The sequence below is a fragment of the Bactrocera latifrons genome, unplaced genomic scaffold, assembly GCF_001853355.1.
Source record: "Bactrocera latifrons isolate USDA-ARS-PBARC rearing strain unplaced genomic scaffold, ASM185335v1 scaffold_605, whole genome shotgun sequence".
Classification (NCBI taxonomy): domain Eukaryota; kingdom Metazoa; phylum Arthropoda; class Insecta; order Diptera; family Tephritidae; genus Bactrocera; species Bactrocera latifrons.
Genome location: NW_017537274.1, coordinates 9,593 through 33,389, shown reverse-complemented (window position 1 = coordinate 33,389; position 23,797 = coordinate 9,593). Strand labels below are relative to the sequence as shown.

Here is a 23,797-nt window from a genome sequence, read left to right as displayed (position 1 = left end):
TCGACTTCAACGAGTTCCTGAAATTCATAGATTTATGACCCGCTTCACTATTTCCCTTTGGAAACGACGGATACTGTGTTAATATTCCACAGCGGGATTCTACTGCTAGATCTAGAACAGTATCATGTATGTAGTTGTATGCATTTAGACTCATGATGAGAATAAATGACTTTAATAGCATACATTATTTCAAAGGATTATTCAGCCAATATTGAGTTGATATGGCGGCATGATCTCAGAGAGGCTTGACTTCATCAAGCAAAAAATCAAAAAATAATTGTGAGCAGAAGAATACATTCACTTAAGAGATGCCGTCGTAAATGATAGGAATATAAACACTTCCAATATTGGCCAGCACGTTATATTGCCGTCGTCATTTACAGGATCCCCCAGATTCATGAATGAAAAAAGTCAAGATGCCATGACATATGTCAGGAAATTTGAAAAACCTGATCTCTTCATTACATTTACAGTTTGTCAATCGGTCAAAGCTATTAAGTACATTTGTAAGTATACTCATAAAGGTTCTGATCAAGCCACATTTTCCTTACAAATGAATAACGATGAAGTAGAAAGATATCTAAATGGTCGCTATATAAGTTCCTCGGAAGCGTTCTGGAGAATTTTCCAATTTTCTATTCATGACCGGCAGTAGTTCATTTAGCAGTTCATTGGGAAAGTGGACAAAGAGTTTATTTTTATATTAATGAAAATCTCCAAGATCGTGTTAACAATCCTTTATCAACGACCCTTACAGCTTTCTTTGATCTTTGCAGAAGCGACGATTTTCCAGAAATTCATTTTCTAGAAGAAAACGTGGACAAGATGTCGAAGGATATCCCGATGTAAAAAAAGACACAACTTTACAACATTCATCCAAGTCAAACTGAATGTTTTTATTTAAGGATGTTACTGCAATATATTGGCGGTCCAGGGTCATTTAAACATCTAAGGACCGTGAAAGGTGTTATTTTCCAAACTTATCAAGGCGCCTGCAAGGAATTAGGTGTACTGGTGGGAGATGAACATTGGCAAAATACCATGTCCGATGCTGTCATATCCAAGTCAGCTACAAAATTAAGGGAATTATTTACCATCATCCTTATATTTTACCAGCCATCTGACCCCTTACGGTTATGGAATACATTTCGTAATGTCTTATGTGAAGATGAGAATTAAACAGACTGCGTAATGAGAATCAGGATATGACATTAGCATATAATGTTGATGTATACAATCATGAACTAATCATAATTGAAGATAAAATTCATGAGATTTGCGAAAAATCCCTAACTGATTTTGGGCTTAATGCAGCAAAAAGAAATTATTCGCTTTTGTACCCTTTAGAAGTAGCATTGCGAAACCCATATGATATAAATGAATTAAATGAGTATATTATTCAATGACAGCTAGCCTTAGCAGTAGCGTCGTCAGGTATCGCTGCAACTTTATTAGCAGGTGGGCGCACAGCTCATTCCACTTTTAAACTGCCCCTAACTGTTTCTTTAGAGAAAGATAGCGATATATATATATATAAAAATGGCCCTTTTACAAGATGTCAGTTTAATAATCTGTGACGAATGTACCATGATCCATAGAGCTCACGTAGAAGCTCTAGACAGAACTCTTAGAGATCCTAGAAGCTGTGACAAAACCATGGGTGGGATTACTGTCTGTTATGTTTGCTGGGGACTTTCGACAAACTTTAATCGTAATAGTAAGGGGAACTAGAGCAGACATTGTAAAGTCTTGCCGTAAAAGTTCTCCATTATGGAAGTTTGTAAATATTTTAAAATTATCGGCAAATATGAGAGCCTAATTGGGAGAAGGTAGCACACTTTCTCTTCAAAATAAATTTTAGTAGGAGACGGGAAAATACTTTATTTTCAAAATAAAATTGAAATTGACCCCGATTTAGGAGTGAGAGTAGGTAAAATTGAGGATTTAATATCAAAAGTTTACCGTGATATCAGCGAAATAGAAAATAAAGATCACCAATGGATGTGTCAAAGGGCAATATTGGCGGCGAGAAACAGTAGCGTGGACGAAATTAATGACACAATTTTAAATAAACTTGAAGGAGATATAGTCACATACACATCTATTGATAATGTAATGGATCAAGAAGATGTGGTCCATTACCCACAGGAGTTTCTAATTCTTTGAACCCAAGTAGCCTTCCTCTACATTTCCTTAAGCTAAAAATAGGCGCCCCAAAAATTTTACTTAGAAATCTGAATCCACCTAATTTATGCAACGGGACCCGACTTCAAGTCAAATTTCTTCGCACTAACGTGATCGTTGCAATCGTTTTGACTGGTCCATCAGTTGGTCAAACAGTACTTATACCTCGCATCGCGATGATCCCAAATGATATACCTTTTAATTTTAAAAGAATTCAATTTCCCCTTAAGCTATCTTTCGCCGTTACAATTAATAAATCGCAGGGGCACACATTTAAACAGAAATTGACGTGGACGCAGATAAAGACGAAGCCCAAAATCACTATTCCACGCGGACAAAGTCGCGGGCACAGCTAGTATACATAGTATATGGTGAAGCAACAACAAAGGTATCAAGTTGAGTTAGAGCTAGAGAGCGTGCGGTTATCTTATTTTCTCACTATCTTTTGTGCTACCAAGTTTTGTTTAGCATATTTTAGATCAGTTTTATTATGTGAATGACCAAAGGAAAATTTAAGATTATTTTTTTATATATGTACAAATTTAAAATCTATTATAATCATTTATAGAAAACATAATTAAAGGTTTAATAATAATATGAAAAAATTAGGTCTTTCAAACAACCATTAAATGAACAAAACAAAAAAAATCAATGTTCATTTCACGATGAAATTAGAAAATAATCCAATATTTAAAATTTCATTATTTTGACTACGTTTATATCGCATATGTATCATTTGAGTTTATTAGGTTGATTTTAATAAAAGTTAATACAGGACAACAACACAATATTGAAAAAATTAAACAGAGAGAGTTATATTAGCGTTTGTGGCCTAGAAAGATCTTTGTCATATACAACTTGTTTAAGAGAAAACAAATTAAAATATGACATATATTAACCTTAATTAAAAATTTTAAGCCACAGAGTACCATCCGTTTTTGGTGCTCCATACCAAAATTTTAATTTTAGTTTGTGGCTTAATTATAGCATTTTAAAAGTTTGTTGCACAACAAAACTTTCGAAAGCATAATAACAAGTATTAAGTTTTTTGGGATATAAAAATACCTTCTTATTTGCGATAAAATGCCAATATTAAAACTATAAGGTACTGGGATGAATAAAAGACATTTTTGGATTGCAAGGCTATTTTATATATTTGAATTTTCTCTGCGTGAGGAAGCAATTTGTATTATTATTTTGTGGATTAAAAGATTTCCCTTTGGGACATTCAATGAAGTGGTAGTACTTTGTGCGCACTGATTGCATTTACAAGGCACTCGCTATTTTATTATACCCCAAAGTGCTAGTGTTAAGCATATGTCTCAATTGTGTTCGACTTGAACAGACATGCTTATGGTAAGCAACTTTTGAATGAAGAGTTTGTGTTGATTTAATTCAATTTTCTTCCAATTGAGTTAACCCCCTCGTGTCGAAGCGTCTAACATATGGAAACGCAAAATTGGCTTTTAAAACAAGGAACAAACAGGAATGATGGGCACATTAATAAATATTTGTACGTGTTTATTGTTTAACACAGTCGATTTGAAAGAGTTTCCTTTAATATATGTTTTAGGCACACAGAATTTGTTTGGTTGCACATTGATTGCATTACAACATGTAATTAACTCAACCAAATTATATACAAATTATTTAATGTAATTCTATCTAGACCTCACAGCCTTTCATTTGCGTGCATTTTTGTACTGCCAATCATAAAGTGGATTACACTTGTTTTCATTTTACCTTGTTTTATGTAAAGTTGGTATAAAGTAAAAGGACCTCGCGAGCGAAGGAGACTTCTATGATTTCACATATACACAACACATTCAGTTGGCATCGATGATATACATGCGAGCACCAATCACGAAACAGCATACTATACATATGTATACCGATGCTTCAGTACGTTTTACAATTAATGGGAAACTGATTTTTCAATACCGGAAAAACGGGTTTTTAAACCCCTACCTTTCAAGATTACAAATCTCCGATTAAATATTTTTTACAAGATTAGTAAAAGCAGTTTTATACGTTAAACCTACTCGATGCAGTCAACTGTCAAAGTCGAGTAAGTGATTTACGCTCTCAATTTCAAGAGAAAGAAGAACCTTTACTTTTGCTATATTTGCACCCAAATAGCAAAAGGATCATTTTTTCTTAGTTACGATTACGTTATCGAAATACTGCGTTTTTCCGTCACAGATATTTAAAATAAAAAGCCTCAAAATGTGAACTTAAAGAGTTTTTATTGATCTTTTTTACTTTCGTGAGCACCTACACAATAACATATACCATGAACCAGTAACATGAAATATGAAATTCATTATATGAAGTATATATATATAACCGATAATATATATTATTTATTTTGTTAATATATCTTTACATACTGACTGACAGGGTAAAAATGCCAATCGGAAGACTGAAATTCTAATTGTGAGTATAATGCATATGTATGGTTTAGTATTGACCCAATTTAATGAATTTTCGGCATTATGACTTATTACTAAAACAATATGATCGTCAACTTTCAATGCGATAACTCACATATTGACGAATACACAATATAAGGCAAAAAACAACCGAGCGTTTGAAAGTCCGTATAGTAGGTATATGGGGTAGTAATCATCCGATTTAATATATTTTAGGCACAAGGAGAAACGTTCATTAGGAATAGAAACTTTCTGAGTTTTATTAAAACAACCGTCGTTCCGATAAATATGGTATAAAGCCAGCCACAAATGCAATAAACCCCCTGGTGGTGCCATCTATATGTCGACTGGCGTAAGAATATGCTATCTTTATCGATTGTCCGGTGAGAATTTCATGACATTTCATTGATTGGAAGTGAAGTTATTGCGTTTTAAGTGTCAGTATGTTTGTGTTATCGGTGCGAAAATGAACTTCGAACAAAAAGCCAACATTCAATTTTGTTTTAAAATTGGTAAAACTTTTACCGAAACGTTTCAATTGATGAAACAAGCTTATGGCGATGATTGTCTATCCCGAAGCAGAGTGCACGAGTGGTTCAACTTTTTCAAAGTGGTCGTGAGGACATAAATGACGATCAACATGTGGGCCAATCAAAATCCGTGATCACCGGAAATTCCATCGAAACTGTGGGTTTCTGTTTATATCCTCCCGTAGTTCCTCCCATTTTTTCTTTTTACTGTCGGCGATGGCGTGCTTCAGCTCCTTTTTTGCTTGGCTTTTCGTGATGCAGCTCCTCTGCGCCTGGATCTCGTGTTGGATCTGAGAAAGCGGAAGCATCTGCGTCTGATTTGGGCGATAGTTTAAGTCCTTCAGTAAACTGATGCTCTATATTTGCTGTGGAAAGCCTTAGGCATTGATTTTGGACAGGTTTTTTTAACATATATTAAGCATTGTGTGCTCGACTGTTTTTCTTGCAATTATGGGGGAGTGGAAAGATGGGTTCTAGTCATCCATTGCGGAAATTAATTTCGTTCTGTTTAGTTTCGAAATGTTCCACTTTCGTGACGCAATGTGTTTTCTGCGCTGGTAAGCGTTTCTTCCAATGTCGATCATGAAAGAGATGTTGTTTTGATCGCTGCTAGTGTACTCCTCCATTAATTTCTAATTCTTTATTGAGCTACGTTCTGTTGATAGGGTAATGTCTGGCGAGGTTTTCTCGCATTCCGGTTTTCTAAACGTGGTTGCATTTCCCGTATTGAGCACTATTAGATCTAGTCACGCAGCCATTTCTACAATGTGCTTTCCTGTCGAGTCCGTGTTTGGCATACCCCATTCTACGGCTCTGGGATTTTTTCCGGCAATAATTAATTGACCTTCTACAGCCCTGGCTGTGTCCTCTATATTGCTTTCCTTGGAATTCCTGTATAATATCGCTTGGCGTCAGGTAGCATGTAATTACTGAAAAAAGGTCGCATTGTCCCAGACGAAACCGTTGCCGTTACCTTTGTTTACAGTGATGGCGTTACTCCCAAGTGGTAACCATATATCGGTGGTTGAGCTGCTATCTTCTAACCAGGTACCTCCCTCTTTCTTTGAATACTTAATGACAGATGATCTGTTCTTAATAAATAACAAAAACAGGATTGGATCAAGATGGCTACCGTAGCGAACGCCTGAACGAACATTGATTATGTCAGAAAAAGTATCGTTAGATATAACTCGTTAGTTCTATTACTAAGATAAGAAGCAACTCATTTTAGAAATAATGGTTGAAAACCAAGAAGATCAAGTTTATTCAAAAAACTTTACTGGTTCACTTTATCAAAAACTTTACTAAAATGTACTATGTATTTAACATAAGTATACAAAACGAAATATCTCTTGTTATTAAACAAACAGTCGTCGCTCTAGTTAATTTTTACTGGAAGTAACAATGAGTCAAGAGAATATATTTTTGAACTGCACCGAAATGTCTACTCTTTATTAATACTCTTAAGACTAACTTATTACGTAGCTCTTACTTATATATATTTATACTAACTAGTATGCGTACTTATTACTAGTTGATGGTTTGTTTAGATACAGATTATATTATTTGTTTAGGTTTGTTTACATATGTGTATATTGTTTGCTGAGATACATATGCTTCGTTTTAAAATAAGATTGTTGTGGTGTTCAATCTCGATATTGTTTTAATGTTTGTTACTATTAGAAGGAATACGTTCCTTAACTCACTCGCGACTAGGCTCCCGCGTCAATGTTGATAGTCATAAATTTGAAGTCGTAGATAATTTCGTTTATCTTGGAAACAGCATTAACACCAACAATAATGTCAGCCTCGAAATCCAACGCAGAATAACTTTTCCCAACAGATGCTACTTTGGACTGAGTAGGCAAATGAGAGGTAAAGTAATCATTATTCCCGTCATGCTTTTCAATTCCCCTATAGTTTTCAATTGATGACCTAAATCCACTCAAAGGAATTATAAATAACTTTTCCCATATAGATGCAAATAAGTCTTGCTTAAGAGATGCATTAAATAGTTTTGTTAAGTATTGGTACATATATTTGGCACATTTGTTAAAAAGCATGAAGGAATTATATCTGGGCCATTACTAAATGACTGTTCTAACATATTTAACTGATATAAGACGTCTGCTTCGGAAATGGTGGGAGCATGAATTGCATAAATCGAACATAACTTTTGCTGATGAGGAACATTTTTTGGAGATTTTGAAGACCTAAATAATTCAGCAAACATATCAGAAACTATGTTATTGTCAATGGACATAGTAGACTTATATTTCATCGCGGACGGAAAATTAGAAATCTTGCACTTGGGGTTGACGAAATCATAGAACAATTTTGATTACGTATAATATTATTTTTTGCATATATAATTATTATAACATATTTTGTTAAGTTCAGCAAATTGTCGATGCAATTTAGAGTATTTTGAATAGTCAACAACTAAACCGTCTTATTTGAAAAGTTTAAAAGCTTAAGATTTTTTATTTTCTTTTAATTTACATAACTCTCTCGAAAACCATAACTTAGAAGTCATTCTTTGAGTAACAACATATTTCGGGAGTATAAATATTATATGTTATTCTTGTTCTTGTTATTCTTTATGTGTTAGTACGCTTAATGTATAAAAGTTATTAACACATGAAATTAGTACAATAATGTCGTGCTTATTCATCTAAGTTTCATCTTAAAAACTTAACGCATGGTATGTTCTATACGGTAAATCATTATTATTTCACCAATATATGGATCAAGACAAACGGCAATATACAAGTTTTTTCTTAAACTTAACTAATCTATATCCAATCCGTGATAGATCAAATGCAGTTTTATATGAGTAAAACATTCCTTTCCTAGCTCAATCCCTACTAATTCGAAAGTTTGGCCTTGGGACTTGTTTGTAGTTACAGCAAAAGATGTTTTCACCGGAAATCGAATAAGTTTAAATGTGATTTGCAGATCACTTGAGATCATCGAAATCCTAGGAATAGGAGCTTTTTGACCAGCTCCATGGCCGGTGAAAAATAATGGTTGCGATAGTTAAATTGCCCTTCAATTCCTTAATAAACATCCTCGTCCCGTTGCACGTGCTTGGGGACCTTAAATTCCTCAAATTCAAAATTTGAATTCCAATTTTTAAAGTCAATTCATGTGATGGCAGTCTACAAGGGTTTAATGAATCTAAAAACTCCTGGGGATACTGGACTGCGTCTTCGATGTAAGTCCCGGTATTTATCAATTTGTATTTTTTATTTCTCCGGGAGCTTTTTGAATAATAGATAATTTATTTCGTTGATACTATCATTCCTGGGTGACACTATTGAAACACAACATAGCCAATGAAATTCCTTTTCGTGCAAATTCTCGATGTCAGAGTATACTGCATCTTTAAAATTTCTAAACTATGGGATATTTGGCCTACAGACTCATCCAGAAGAATATTATAATTACTGCCTTAATTTTGCAAAATTTGGAATTCACCATCAGTGGTTCTACGAAGATGAGCTCTCATATTCGTCCGTAATTTTATATTTTCAATGGAAGTCCATAAAGGCGACGATATTAAACATGCTTTGATGATATCTGCTCGCATACCTCTGTTAATGACAGGAAGAGTATGTCGAAAACCTCCAGCAAATACTAAAGTTAATAATCTGTACACAGCTTCTATATATGCTTTACGGCTCATGGTGCATTCCTCTAGGTGTCCAAGAGGCTCATTTTTGCGGATAGAACATATTGCTTGTTGTTGAAAAAAAAACGTTAAACTGTGCTAAATTGAAAAATTATAAGAACTACTTGAGTCGAATAGTAGGTATATAGTATCCTTAAATAGATCAATGAGTATACTGGAATAATTATTAAAATCAGTAATCCTACAAAATGATAATATACATTTGAATTAAAAATTCAGTAGTTCGAATAAATAAGAATAATCCCACAACTTTTTCATACTCTTGAAATTTTTAAACGGTTCTAGAGCTCGAACCTGACATCGTTTATTTGTACAATTTCGTTGACATGTGCGTCGTGTACATTTATGTCATTCAAATAAACATATGTAATCTTTGAAGTATATAAATAAGCCTTATAAAGTATATACCTAACTAAGCATATTAAAGTTTTTAAGGTTAGTAATAGTGCCATGAATCTGTACACTAATGGAACTTCATTTGACTGTCACTACAAGAAATCTTACAGGGTTTGTCCGGAAAGTAATAGGACTGATTTTCTTCCGCCGCGACTGTACTTCAGAGCTTGCGTGTACCGACTGCATTCGGTAGAGGGCGTTTCTAGCTAACGAACGAGCGCCTGGTCAGTTGTCATCTGGAGGGTTAAGACAAACATTTTCGCGCGACGTGTTTCTGTGAGTGGTGCAAGCCGAAAATTCAGCGTTCGTTACATTCTATATGAAACTCGCAAAATCTGCAACAGAGACGTTTGATATGATCAAGCAAGCTTACCCAGATGTGTCTTTAGCAAGAAGTAGTGTGTTTTGGTGGGCCTTGAAGAGGTTGCTGATAAATACCGGAAGAATGAGCAAATCCAAAGTAAAACGATGCTTATTGTCTTTTTTGAAATCAAAAGCGTCGTCCACCATGAATTGGTCTATCCTAGACGAACCAAAAATGCAAAGTTTAACATGGAAGTCCTCAAGAGACTCAAAGGAATGGTAAATTGGGTCCGACAATACATCGTATTCGATTGGAAGTTGCATCACGACAACGCCTTGTGAACACCTATCTCACGGCGCTTCCGCAGCCGTCTTTCGGCTCAGATGTGGCCCTCTCGGACTTTTTTTGTTTTCTTGCCTGAAAAGACTGATAAAAGGGGATCCATGCAGCATGCACCTAGACTCTCAAGGCTATTTCGGAGAGTGCCTTCTGGGACGCTTAGAAACCGACGCAGAAGGAGCCTATTTTGAAAGTTTTTAAAAAATTGTAACGATTGGTTCAATAAATTGTTTTAAATCAACTCAGTCCTATTACTTTCCGAACAAATCCTGTATTATTTTTCATTGATATTTTTTAGCAGGATTGTTGTAATTATTAATAATGCCACTAAAAAAGCAGAGAAAATTGTAACAGGATATCTAGGAGAATTACAGAAACAGAAGAAGAGCGTAAATCAAGTGTGTGAGCGAGTATATTCAGTGCGAGCTTTCGAAACAACCCAAAAGACTGTCGGAGCACCAATATATGTATATACAAAAGTCAGCTGTTACTTAAGCAAGCGGCTTGAGTCTCCCATTTTCAGTACTTAAGTATAACTTAAGCATATCCTGTTTTATATTAAGCATAACTTAAGTATGGACTGTGAAACGGGGCATTGATGTCAGTTGCGAACAAACGGCTCTTTGACGAAAAATAATCGATGACCCGTTCGCAGGCATTCAATCGGCGCAATGAACAAAGCTCGTTTACATTGAAATGCTTTGAAATAATAATCTCTTGGAATATGTTATATAAATTTGTGCGTGGACAGGTGCTACTAGTGGTACACAAAAAAGGAGCACAAATTTGTAAATTTATTCACATGTTTTTAGGATTTGGGATTTAGGTAGTGTTTAAATAAATGCTGTAAAAAAATTTATATTTTCGGACACTTAGGTACATATAGTACATTAGCAAAAATGTGCCAAACAGAAAACTTGAAATAGTGGTTGAAATTTTAGGCGAATTCTTTATTCGTTCTTTAAATACATTTAGGTCACAATCAGTATAGCAAAGCTTTGCAAATTCGTGGCTGTGCGTTAGCTAACGATTGGCGAATAAGCTGTCATAAAGGGGTTGATTTGCCGTAATCCAGCATTTGTCAAAGAAGTAAAGCCGTATACCGCAGAGACGCAGTGTTAAGGTCAATATTTTAAATATAATATAAACATATACATAAAAACGAATATACAAACATATGTACATATGTTTCCGTGAGGATTTATGGATTCGATTTGCACACCCTCGAATTTAAAATTGGGTACGAGCTGCTTTATTTCTTCTTCATGAGTTTATCATGTTAACATTATCTTAGCATTTTCTTTCTTCAACAGCGATATGATTCTAATGAGTACTGGAATCCTTACTGCTCTTTTCGCTCATTTTGTCTCTAAAATTCATTGAGATATCCGAAATTTGTACATATGTACATATACATATGCATATGGATGTGCGTACATTAACATATTATCCTATTTATGCGAAATTTTCGTGCATAGAAAATTGAGTTTTTGATGCATAGTTATTCTAACCCACCAACTAATCATGTGGTAAAATATTATAGTGGTATTTATATTCATTGTAATTAGAAAGATATGGCGAGTTACATTTTGTGGTCTCAGAAAGAGATATAGTTTTCTATGAGGCAAGCAAAACGGTAAACGAGGATGCACTAAAATTCTTCGGCTCTCTATATTGCCACACTAATACTGGCCCAAGTTACACAAAGCTATGCGAGCAATTATAAAATATTTTTTAAAACATTCAAGTTTTTCAAAAAAATTAAAGCTTGTTTCTCATCATCGTAACGGGTGACGCAAGTTACGTTCTGTTTTTCAATAGCCAATAAATCGTTCAACTTTATTACGAATTTCACGTTCTGTAAAGAATGTATTTCGCGCTCATCGCTGAACTTATCGTCAAAATAAATGGCCTACTGTACTATTCGCAACACCATCACACATTTTGAGACAGAACATTCATTATTGAATAATACTCAACCGAATAGACCTTGCCCACCTCGCATTGAAGAAAATAATGTTTACGAAGACCGTGGAGAGTCGATTTGGAGCCGTTTGCTGCAACGCTGACTGCCCGCTTGGATTCAGGACTTGGAGCAAAACATCACAAGTCATTCGCCAGTTGACAGTCAATTCTCAAACGAGTCAGCGAAAAATGGACTCAAAAGATGGAAGTTGATCTGAGACGTAGTCGCGGCAATAATTTTAAAGAAGTAATCTTCAAAAAATATATGCTAAAGAATGTTTTCTCGAATGATAATAAACATTCTGCATTACATTTGAAGTTTTTCAAAATTGGAATAACAACCAGGGACAAAAAATATGTAAGACTCTTTAGCAAGCTTCGAATTGCTACATTTGAAAAGACAATTTTATTAATATTTCTGAAAAGTTAGTATTTTTATAATTCTAACATTGAAACCATAAAAAAAATTTAACATTAATTTTAAGGATGAAGTATTAAAAAAACACCTTTATGCATTAAAAATAATAATAATAGTAATTAAAAATTAATGACACAAAATATAATGTTTTAAATGAATCCAATGAAGAATACCACAGTTCAACAATGGAATAATAAATGTATACAACCAGATACCTATAGTAAGTATGTGCACATACGTTTTTAAGCAGTTGAAGTGATTTGACAATGTTTGATTTTTCAGCCTATATAATGTCAGTTTCTTCATAGATTCCGAATCCGTTTTGGAATCTGGACCAAAATACCATATCTCATCAACTCTTACGATTTTAATGATTTCATTAAAGACATAAACGTATAAAAAATAAGGCAGAGTTATTAGCATCTTAGTAACATTAAAGGATTTTACAGAATTCTGATGTTCGAATATTCCATCAAAGAAAACGACACGCAAAATGTTGTTGTTTTTTTTTTTGCATTAAATAAAGTAGCCTGGCAGTGAACGAGGGCAAGACGAAATATCTCCTGTCATCAAACAAACAGTCGTCGCACTCGCGACTTGGCACTCACGTCACTGTTGACAGTCATAACTTTGAAGTCGTAGATAATTTCGTCTATCTTGGAACCAGCGTAAACACCACCAATAATGTCAGCCTGGAAATCCAACGCAGGATAGCTCTTGCCAACAGGTGTTACTTCGGACTGAGTAGGCAATTGAGAAGCAAAGTCCTCTCTCGACAAACAAAAACCAAAGTCTATAAGTCACTCATAATTCCCGTCCTCCTATATGGTGCAGAGGCTTGGACGATGACAACAACAGATGAGTCGGCGTTGCGAGTTTTCGAGAGAAAAGTTCTGCGAAAGATTTATGGTCCTTTGCGCGTTGACCACGGCGAATATCGCATTCGATGGAACGATGAGCTGTACGAGATATACGACGACATTGACATAGTTCAGCGAATTAAAAGACAGCGGCTACGCTGGCTAGGTCATGTTGTCCGAATGGATAAAAACACTCCAGCTCTGAAAGTATTCGACGCAGTACCCGCCGGGGGAAGCAGAGGAAGAGGAAGACCTCCACTCCGTTGGAAGGACCAAGTGGAGAAGGACCTGGCTACGCTTGGAATATCCAATTGGCGCCACGTAGCGAAAAGAAGAAACGACTGGCGCGCTGTTGTTAACTCGGCTATAATCGCGTAAGCGGTGTCTACGCCAATTAAGAAGAAGAAGAAGAAATAAAGTAGCCCCTATTATGTAATGAAAGGTTTCTTTGAAAACAATTTCTTTGAAAAATATTTTTCAAGATTGCCTTTTTATTGATAGCTCAACAAAACGTCTAAATAATAAAATAAATTTCTATATATTCTATTCCATTGGCGCATAACAATTTATGCTCCTCACTATCGCCAAAAATATTGACCGATACGCACCGATCAGGAAATTGTAAAATGTAATATTAAACGGGAGGAAATTATCTACCCTGAAACTATATTAATGACGTCTATTATTGTATTGGGTAGTCGAAAAAGTATTGTCGTATTTCTAATCAAATTTCAACTTATTTTTTTATAAATAAATAAACAAATATGTACCACTTCGACTACTTTTTGCCATTTTCCCGCTAGAGACATTATTCCGTCAGTGTAAATCGAATTTTCCAGAACGGAAGCGAGGGAAACGCTGTTGTACTACATGAACTGATACAGCATCGTCTCCGTAAACTTCACAAATATTGACAAAATACGTTTCCGACTACCTAATATATTAAATTGGGTTTTATTAAACAATTTGTAAAACCTCTTATTATGAGTCCAAAGCTTTCATATACTTGACATCATTTTGTAAAACTTTCAGAGGCTAAAAAACTGCAATCCCTGTAGGAATGTTGCAAATAGATAAAGGTATAGATTGTGACATTTTATATTAAGCAGACATCTGTAATGATATTAAAAGGGTAATTTCCAATTTTCAAAAAAATATCTCAAAAGATGTGGGCGCGGCGGAGCGTATGATATATAATACGTAAACGTATACGGAGACCTGCCTCTATGAAAATAAAATGTAAACATCACTATAACTTTTGAGTTCAAACTGAGATCGTATTTATATACATAATGACGTATTCACTGTTAATTTTCAGATTTAGTTGCTGACTCAATTTACATGACATTTATAGAATAGTTTTACGGTGATACCAAATTCAGACATCGCAGCATAAAGGCAGCTCCTTTTCGTGCTGTCGAAAGCAGTTTTGAAATCGACGAAGTGGTGAGCTGTGTCAATTCTCTCTTCTCCAAAATTTGGCGCATGGTGAATATCTGGACGGTTGTTTATTTGCCAGGTCTAAAGCCACACTAATAAGGTCCAATCAGTTTGTTAACGGTGGAATTTAATCTTTCACACAATACGTTCGATAGAACCTTTTACGCGATGTTGAGGATTCTTATCCCACGGTAGTTGGCCTTTTTATGGATTGGGCATAGCACAATTAAATTCCAATCGTTGGGCATGCTTTCGTCCGACCATATTTTACAAAGAAGCTGATGCATGCTTCTTATCAGTTTTTCGCGGCCGTGTTTGAATAGCTCGGCCGGCAAGCTATCGGTCTCCACCGCTTTGTTGTTCTTCAGACGGGTAATTGCTATTCGAACTTCTTCATGATGGGGCAATCTAACGCCTGCTCCATCGTCATCGATTGGGGAATTGGGTTCGCCTTCTCCCTTCGTTGTACATTCACTGCCATTCAGCGGACTGGAGAAGTGTTCCTTCCATAATTTAAGTATGCTCTGGGCATCGGTAACTAGGTCACCTTTGAGGGTTCTACAAGATTTAGCCGTATTTTTTCGTAGAATTTTCGAGCGTTTCCCCTATCAGCCAGCTTATCAAGCTCTTCATACTCACGCATTTCGTCTTCTTTCTTTTTCTGTCTGCAAATGCGTTTCGCTTCCCTCTTCAACTCTCAGTATCTATTCCATTCCGCAAGTGTTATGGTCGATCGTAACGTTGCGAGGTAGGCAGTCTGATTTCTCTCCTCTTCGACACGGCACTCCTCGTCGTACCAGCTCTTCTTTTGCATTTTCCGAAAACCAATGGTTCCAGTTGCAGCTGTACGTAAGGAGTTTGAAATGCCGTCCCACAGTTCCCTTATACCGAGTTGTGAACAAGTGCTCTCAGAGAGCAGGAGTGCAAGCCGAGTAGAAAATCGTTTGGCTGCCTGTTGTGATTGCAGCTTCTTGACGTCAAACCTTCCTTGTATTTGTTGGCGAGCGTTTTTTGCTACACAGAGGCGAGTTCAAATCTTGGTTGCAACAAGATAGTGGTCCGAGTTGATGTTAGGACCTCGGGACGCACGCACATCTAAAACACTGGAGACGTGTCTTCGGTCTATCACAACATGATCGATCTGGTTGGTGGTTTTTCGATCCGGAGGCAGCCAGGTAGTTTGATGTATCTTCTTATGCTGGAATCTAGTACTACAGATAACCATATTTCGGGCCCCGGCGAAGTCGATCAGCCTCCAACCATTTATCGACTGTTGAGCCAAAGATACCTTCTTTTCTCACCCTAGCGTAAAGTGCGCTTCAATCAAATCCCACACGAAATTTCTGCTCCATTTGACCACAGTAGCAAATGTCGCCTTAGTCCTTGTCCCATCCATCGCATTTCTTGGACGGTGGTGATGTCAGCCTTCCTTCTAACGTGGACATCAACCAGCTGGGCAGGGCCACCTGGGACCCGACATTCCGGGTGCATGCTCTCAAATCGTGGTCCTTATTTCGTTTGCCAGGGCCGTTTTTCATTGATAGTGTTGTTACGTGACGAGGGGATATTTCGCCTTTTTACTTAAGCTCGTTTTCAAATGGATGTTCCTAGGCTACCCAGAGAATACTTGGTCTAAGACCGGAAATCGTAAAGTGTTTGAGTCATATGTAAAGAAATTGTTTCTGGCTATTCCCAAGTGAATAGCGATCAGAGAAGTTTCCTCACTTGCGCGAACATCTACTCATGACTCCGTCCTCTATGACCAACTTACGAGCGCAAATGCAAAAAATAAAATTAAAAATAATTTCTTACTTATAAAAGAGAACGTCAAATTTAGAGAGAGAATATTTGAAAACAGTTGCTTCGTCATTAAATGCTTCAACTTTTTTAAATGATGGAAAAACTGCTCATTCATCTTTTAAGCTTCCGTTATCAATAAATCTTGAACAACAATCAATATGTGCTATTCGCAAAAATGGACCTCTTGGTTAACTACGAGTATTGCAAGATGCCTCATTGATTATGTGGGATGATTGCACCATGAGCCATAAAGCACATATTTGCTGGAGATTTCCGACTGACTCTTCCTGTCATTAACAGAGGTAAGCGAGCAGATATCATCAAAGCATGCTTAATATCATCGCCCTTATGGACTTTGACTGAAAATATAAAATTACGGACGAATATGAGAGCTCATTCTTCTAGGTGAGTCTCTAGGCCAAATAACCTTGATATCTTAAATTTGGATGAAAGGGAATTTCATTGGTTGTGTTGTGTGGCAATAGTGTTACAGAGAAATGATAGTGTCAACGAAATAAACGATAAAAATTAAAAAGTTCTCGGAGAAATAAAAAAATTGAAATCGTCACGGTGTCTAAACTAAAATCGAAGACGCAGTTCATTATTCCCAGGAGTTTTTAATTTCGTTAAACCTTTTTGGACTGCCACCACATGAATTGGCTTTAAAAATTGGAAATACAATTTTGCATGTCAGGAATTTAAGTCCTCTAAACATGTGCAACGGGACGAGGCTGCTCATTAAGGAATAGAAAAACTATTTAATTATAGCAACCATTATCACCGGCCTAGCTCATATACCGAGGATTCCGATTATCCCAAGTAATCTGCCAATCCCATTTAAACGGCTTTAATTTCCCGTGAAAACATCCTTCGCTCTAACTGTAAACGAGTCCCGAAGCCAAACTACTGCTACTAACACCCCCTCCCCAAATGTTAAGAGTTATTAATTATTTCCATCATAAATGACACTCCGCGAAGAAAAAAAATTTGACTTGCAAGTACAAAATTATAAAGTTCCTCCGAACATATAAGTATACAGGGTCAGGCCCTATCAAACCAATTAAAAAAGAATAAATTCGGTTTGGAAAATTATTTTTATTTATTTTAAAGTACAAAATTTGAGAAAATAATCATAAATTCAGGACCAATTCACTTTTTCTCGATATGACCACCTTTTGCCTTAACTGTGGCCTTGAAACGGTCAAAAAACGAATCGCAATATGCCCGAATGTGAGTTGCCGGTATTTTGGCCCACTCATGGACAACGCCTTTCTTCAGCATCTCGAGACTGTTGTATTTTTTATTTCGGACCTTGCTTTCCAAAAAGGAATCCGAGAGAATAATCTATTCAATTCGCATCTGGTGAATTCGGGAGCCATTGTGTGGTCGTAATGAAGTTCGGAACGTTGTTTTTCACCCATTCTTGGTTCACTCTCGTTTTGTGGGACGGTGCTGAGTCTTGTTGAAATTAGTGATGGTGAGATAAATAAAAACTTTATTCACCTTAAGGTGTTTGAGCTCACGAACAATTGCTGGCTATGATTTTCCAGCTAAATATAAAGCAATCACACTATTAGGTTTGAATTCCATCGCTGATCACTTTTTTTGAGTTCACTTTTGGCAAAACGCTTTTGTACACTTGTGAACAATACTCCGAAATGTCATTCAGCAAATTTATAAACAGCTGATTCCAGTACGACAGCTGCGCGAACGGTCTGAAGTTGGTACTTCGAGTGCCGGACCCTGTGCATACATATATCATATCCATACAACTAAACGGTTGAAACGAATGTTTATAACGTTTCGTTAGAGATTTATCGCACTTTCATTACCGCTCTAAGGAGGACGAACTTGCTTTTATTCATTTGCTATTGCATCCATGGGCACAATTTTGTTTATGGTCTGCGTAGACATAGGGTCAGTAATAGCAGTTACATTCATCAGTTGAGTAATTATTCTTTGAGAAAAGTATTGCAGAATCACTAAAGGCTACTATATTAGTTTTAATTTAAAAATATTGTGACAATCTCATTGTAGAATTGTTCGAAACAAGGCCGCAGAGAAAGCAAAACATGTCCACCACCATCAACCACAACAACATAACAGCGGCTGTTCTGCAGGTAACAGCGGCAACTCCAATCACAATGCAATGGATAGTGTGGAAAGCAATGGGAATGATTTGAGTCACCACCAGCAACAAAATAGCTCTAATAACTCAAATAGTAACCCGACATCAGTTATAGCACATGCACCAGCCACCACTGTTGCGGCAGCGGTGACACATTTACAACAACACCAGCAACAAAATATTCTTAATACAGCGGCATCAACCCCAACTCTAAATGCAAATGCCACTAATAATAACAACGGCGTAGAACAGCGATCAACAGCATATAGTATAAATGGGATACTGGGTATACAACACTCTACAGATCCAAATGGAAATTGCATTAAAAGAAAACGTATTGACGATCATGGTAAGTTTTCATCCAAAAACATACGCTGTGTTTGTATATGTATATTGTAACTATATTTCACTTTTTTTTTTTCAAGAAAACAGAGTCCCTCAAGATTTATAAATCGCATACCGAAGCAAATATAGAATTTCACTCCTACTATGAAATATCCCTAATTCAACTTAATATTAATATCACTTCTTAATTTATATTTGTATGTACGTATGCTAATCAAAATGATATTTTATCCACCAAATAATCTACATTCATGCAAACATATGTTCTAACATGAATGCGGTTGTGAAAGGCTACGTGCAAGCTGCCCCTGATGAGCATCGCTTGTCGCTTCAGTAAATTCCATAAAAATACTTAAGAGCACACTTATAAAAATTACTTCTATTGACATATGGCACACAATGCTGCGTATAAGTACAAGTATAATACTGGCATATGTGTGAACCTCTAAGCTAAATTGCGGTAGTTCGATATCTCTGAAATTACATTACGGACTGATTCAATAAAAATAGATGATCTAAGTTTTGGATAATATCTTTTAGTTAAATATTTTTAATAAAAATTATTTGTATCAGAAAACTGTTCTACATTTTGTATATTTTCAGAATATAACAGGTAAGAACGGATGTAATCTAACATTTCATACTCTTGCGACTTACAAGGATCAAAGACTGGGAAACAGCTTTAGGCCTTGACAAAACTTTATATCAAACATACACTGTTATTAAAAAGAGATTTTTTCCGAATTTCTGACAGGTCTCCGATAAATGAGGTATAAAATGAACCAAAAGTTATTAGGTTGTGATCCGATTTTATACATTTTTTGGCACAACTTTTAGTACGATTTTGATTTTGTAAGATAAAATACCTTGAGAGCACCATTTCTGCAAATTTTTACTCTAACAACTTAAAGGTTTGTTAAATGGAAAGTAATCCATTTTCACAATATCAAATAGAAATATTTCGATAATCTACCACACCAAATTCGGTTAAACTCGGTCAAATTGTTCCTAAGATGTAGTGCTTAGTTACAGTACTTTACTAGTTTTCGATGAATAGCGTTTTGCTAGCGTAGAAGTGGTTCGATTTCATTCTATTATACCAAGCTTTTTTTGGTGTTAGTGAAAAAGTTTCATTATGGTATCTTTATTTTCACTCAAGTAACCACATGAACGGACAAACAGTTACTCGGATTTCAACAGACCGTTATCATGGCTAAATCGTCTCAGCTCGTCATTCTGATCAGTTATATATATATATACAATATATTAATATATTATATTGTCTCCAACGTATCCTTCTACGTGTTACAAACTTAGTGAGTTTATTTACGGTCCTATGTCCTTGTGGACTTTTTTACTAGAGAAATATACATATATACTTATATAGTACATAGTAATAAAATATATTTATATTTTCTGTGTTCCCATTCATAAATATCTGTACAGCTGTACAGCCAGCGAAATATTGCATCTGCCACTTTTCTCTGCAGCATATCGAGTAGTAGTATTTAAGGATTAAAATTTCGAATTACACTCGTGGCCGCGCAAAGCTTACCATCCAAGGTTTTGAAGTATTGAGCATATTTGACAACACTCTCTAGCGGTACTTTTTGCGGTATAGAAAATCAAAACTATTAAAAATTAAAAACAAAACACATTGAAAGTTAGTTTAGCTTTACAAAATGAGCTCGAAAGTAAGAGATTGACATGCGAGTAAAAAATTATATATTATATATAATTTCTTTAATTTCATTTCATTTACACTATAATTGAAATACATGTTTTATTTTATTTTTGTTTTAATTGAAACATGAAGTTTAGTGGCGTTATTACTTTAAAAAGAGTAAAATCGGCCGCTTTTGTATAAGCACAGAACAGCTTGTTTATGTTTTCATCATTAAATAAAATAAATCCAAAACTATAATTATAATTAGATAATGTAATTTAGTTTACTTATGCTTACTAAAAACATTATAAACAAAACAAAATTGAATAAAATTAAGAAAGAAATTGAAAAAAATTAAGAAAGTGTAGTGGTAAGCATTGCATTGCCACTAGTGTATTTTTCAGTGAGTAATATTATAATAAGATATGTGGGCATATGTATCTAAGATTAATATAAAGATATCATTCTTATTGCTTTAATAATAGAGTAATGGAGGGTATGTAGTTCAGAAAAGGACATCGCTTTATTATTGGATTACAGAACTAATAGTATTCACCACAGTGTGACAAAATTCAACATTTAGGAATAATTTTTTTTATGGCACATGTGGAATTCAATAAGTGCAAAGCAAAAAATACAGAAATATAAACATTCCAATATAAATAAAATAATTAAAATTCGCTCGCTGTAAAAAATGTTCGATTACATACTAGTAAATCGATGCTTTATTAGCAATGTCACTAAATTCCGTAATTAAGATCATTACATGTCTTTCTTTTAAAGAAATTCCAGGTTACTCAATAAGTATTGTCTTTTGATAAGAAAAACACAATTTTATGATTCAAAATATACTTATTATTCAGTATAATCTCGCAGAGCAAGTATAGGCTTCAACATCTGTTATGACCGCTTCATTTGATGAAAAACGCTTGCCAGACATTCAGTTTTTGAGTTCTGGAAATAAATAGGAGTCACTAATTCACGGATTTTAATCATTGTCAAAATGATCTTGTGACACAGAGCATTGTCCTGATGAAAAAGACTTTTTTCTACAAATCGCGTTTTTTCACGAATATTTTCCTTCAACTAGTCCAAATGTTTGCAATAATATTCAGAATTAATTTTTTTACGACTTTGCAAGTAATCCACAAACAAAATTCCTCTCTCATCCCAAGAAACAACTGATGCCATAATCTTCTTAGCCGATTCCCGGACACGAACTTGTTGGTATTGATGCGCTTTTTGGACGTCTTTCACGTAGATCGTCAATTGTTCAGCTACCCATCTTTCTACTGTTGTAATTGTAGGTGAATTATACACTTTTAACATTTATGCGTGAATAAATAAATAAACGCTGCACGATATTCATTTTTTTTTTTTCATTGTAAAAAAATATTGTGACACGCCAACACTAAATGGCTTGTAAGAATTAACTGACAGATTGAAATGCAACATCATATACTTTCATATGAAGAGTGTGCCAACAAAACAAAAAAAAAAATATTGGGCTAGTAGCAACGCCCCCTCATCGGATAATAATCGAAATATCATTACACCGGCCATTTTGTCTGCTCTATAACTAGTTCAATTTTTGCACTGAATTAATATGATTGAAAATTTAACAACTTTTAAACAATTATGAGTAATAAGCCGAATATAGCCAAAAAATAAAAAAAAAATATTACGGCATTCTCAAATTAGCAAGGTTGAATGGCTTTTGGTAAGTTCCTACTAAATGGCGTATTTTCCTTGGAGCAGGGCGGTCCTCAAAGCATTAAAATTTAAAAAATTTCATTGTTATAGTCCATTCTTACTTAAATTATTATAATCTACTCATCAAATTCCATATGCACAAACTTAGAAGATATCGAACACTGCTAAAAGCATAAAAACTAAACAAATCTAATTAGACTTTTGTTTTTTTCTTAACTCTATATTCTATTTTACAATAATTATACTTGTCTTTTGAATTTCGCGTCTATGTATAAAGCGCTTAAGAGCTCGTTTCTGGCAATACTATAAAACTTTGAAAGGTCTTGACATAACTTACAAAAGGACTCTATGCAGGATTAGTTTGTATATTGCGATCAACAGTTATAGACGTGTAAACATGGAGTTCACTATCGCCGAAATTCGCGATATTTTAAAGTTTTCTTTTGTTAAAGGCAAATCCGCTAGATAAATGTTCCGTGAGATTAATGGTTCTTTGGGGATGGTAATCTATCACTTCATTCAGCGAAGAAATGGTTTCGACAATTCAGAGCGGGTGAAAACGACACCATGGATAAGCCAGCGGGCGGAAGACCTATCGTAACATGGAAAATATCGAGTTAGACCGGCATGTGGCATCATCGGAACGACCTCGACCCATTTTTGAAGCGGATGGTGACTGGCGACGAAAAAAGGATCACATACGACAATATCAATACGAAAACGGTCGTGGTCGAAGACCGGTGAATCGTCCCAAACAGTGGCCAAGCCGGAATTGACGAGCAGGAAGGTTATGCTGTGTGTTTGGTAGGGAATTATCCAATATGAGCTACTCAGACGTTTAATTCTATAATCTTCTTCAAACAATTTGACCGCTTGAAGCAGGCGATCGACCAGATGCGTCCATAATTGCCCAACAGGAAGATTGTAGTGTTCCACAAGGATAACGCCAGGTCACACTCTTCGTTGATGACTCGACAGAAGCTACGGAAGCTCGGATGGGAGGTTTAACGCAAAAGTGGCTGTCCGAGTTCTACGTCTAGATGAAAACAGATTATCGGACGAAACGGCGCATAATTGAACTAACTACAATGACTGTAACACTTTTTATAAAGCATTGAATAAGAAGCAAAAAAGCGGAGATATTTGATAACCTGTTATGATGAAACTTAGGAAATAATTAAAAAGTAGGTCTTCAATATATTAACTATAAATATTATAATTTCAACAATCAATTTCGCATGTATTCATAAAAACTCAGAAATTATATTCATGTTAATAATTTTGTCTACATATAGACGTATAAAAACAGAAGCTAAAGTGCAAACATATGTCTGTAATACGAATGTATATTTCTGATAATCATAATTTTAATTCAATCCTCAGCCTGCTCAAATGGCACTGTTCTACTTGCCAGCTAGTAGTGTTGAAATCCACGCATCGCGATTTGTTTTTGACAATTCACACAATTGAACCTGTCTGTATTTCTAAGTTCTATGTCTTTATTGGCAAATATAATTGACGCACAATTTCTGTCGACATAATCTCTTCTTTCACGAATTTAATTTTTTCCCATTCTTTCCTTA

At 35.3% G+C, this 23,797-nt stretch overlaps 1 protein-coding gene across 1 annotated transcript in view; it reads left to right on the top strand.

Moving 5' to 3' along the window:
• Positions 1 to 18,972, top strand: part of LOC108975071 (rho GTPase-activating protein gacU) — a 93,801-nt gene extending 74,829 nt beyond the window's left edge. Inside the window, exons 7-8 of the mRNA XM_018943341.1 lie at positions 18,400 to 18,839; positions 18,916 to 18,972. Coding sequence (XP_018798886.1) covers positions 18,400 to 18,839; positions 18,916 to 18,941 — 466 coding nt within the window. The 3' untranslated portion in view covers positions 18,942 to 18,972. The remainder of the gene's footprint in view (positions 1 to 18,399; positions 18,840 to 18,915) is intronic.
• The last annotated feature ends 4,825 nt before the right edge of the window (positions 18,973 to 23,797 follow it).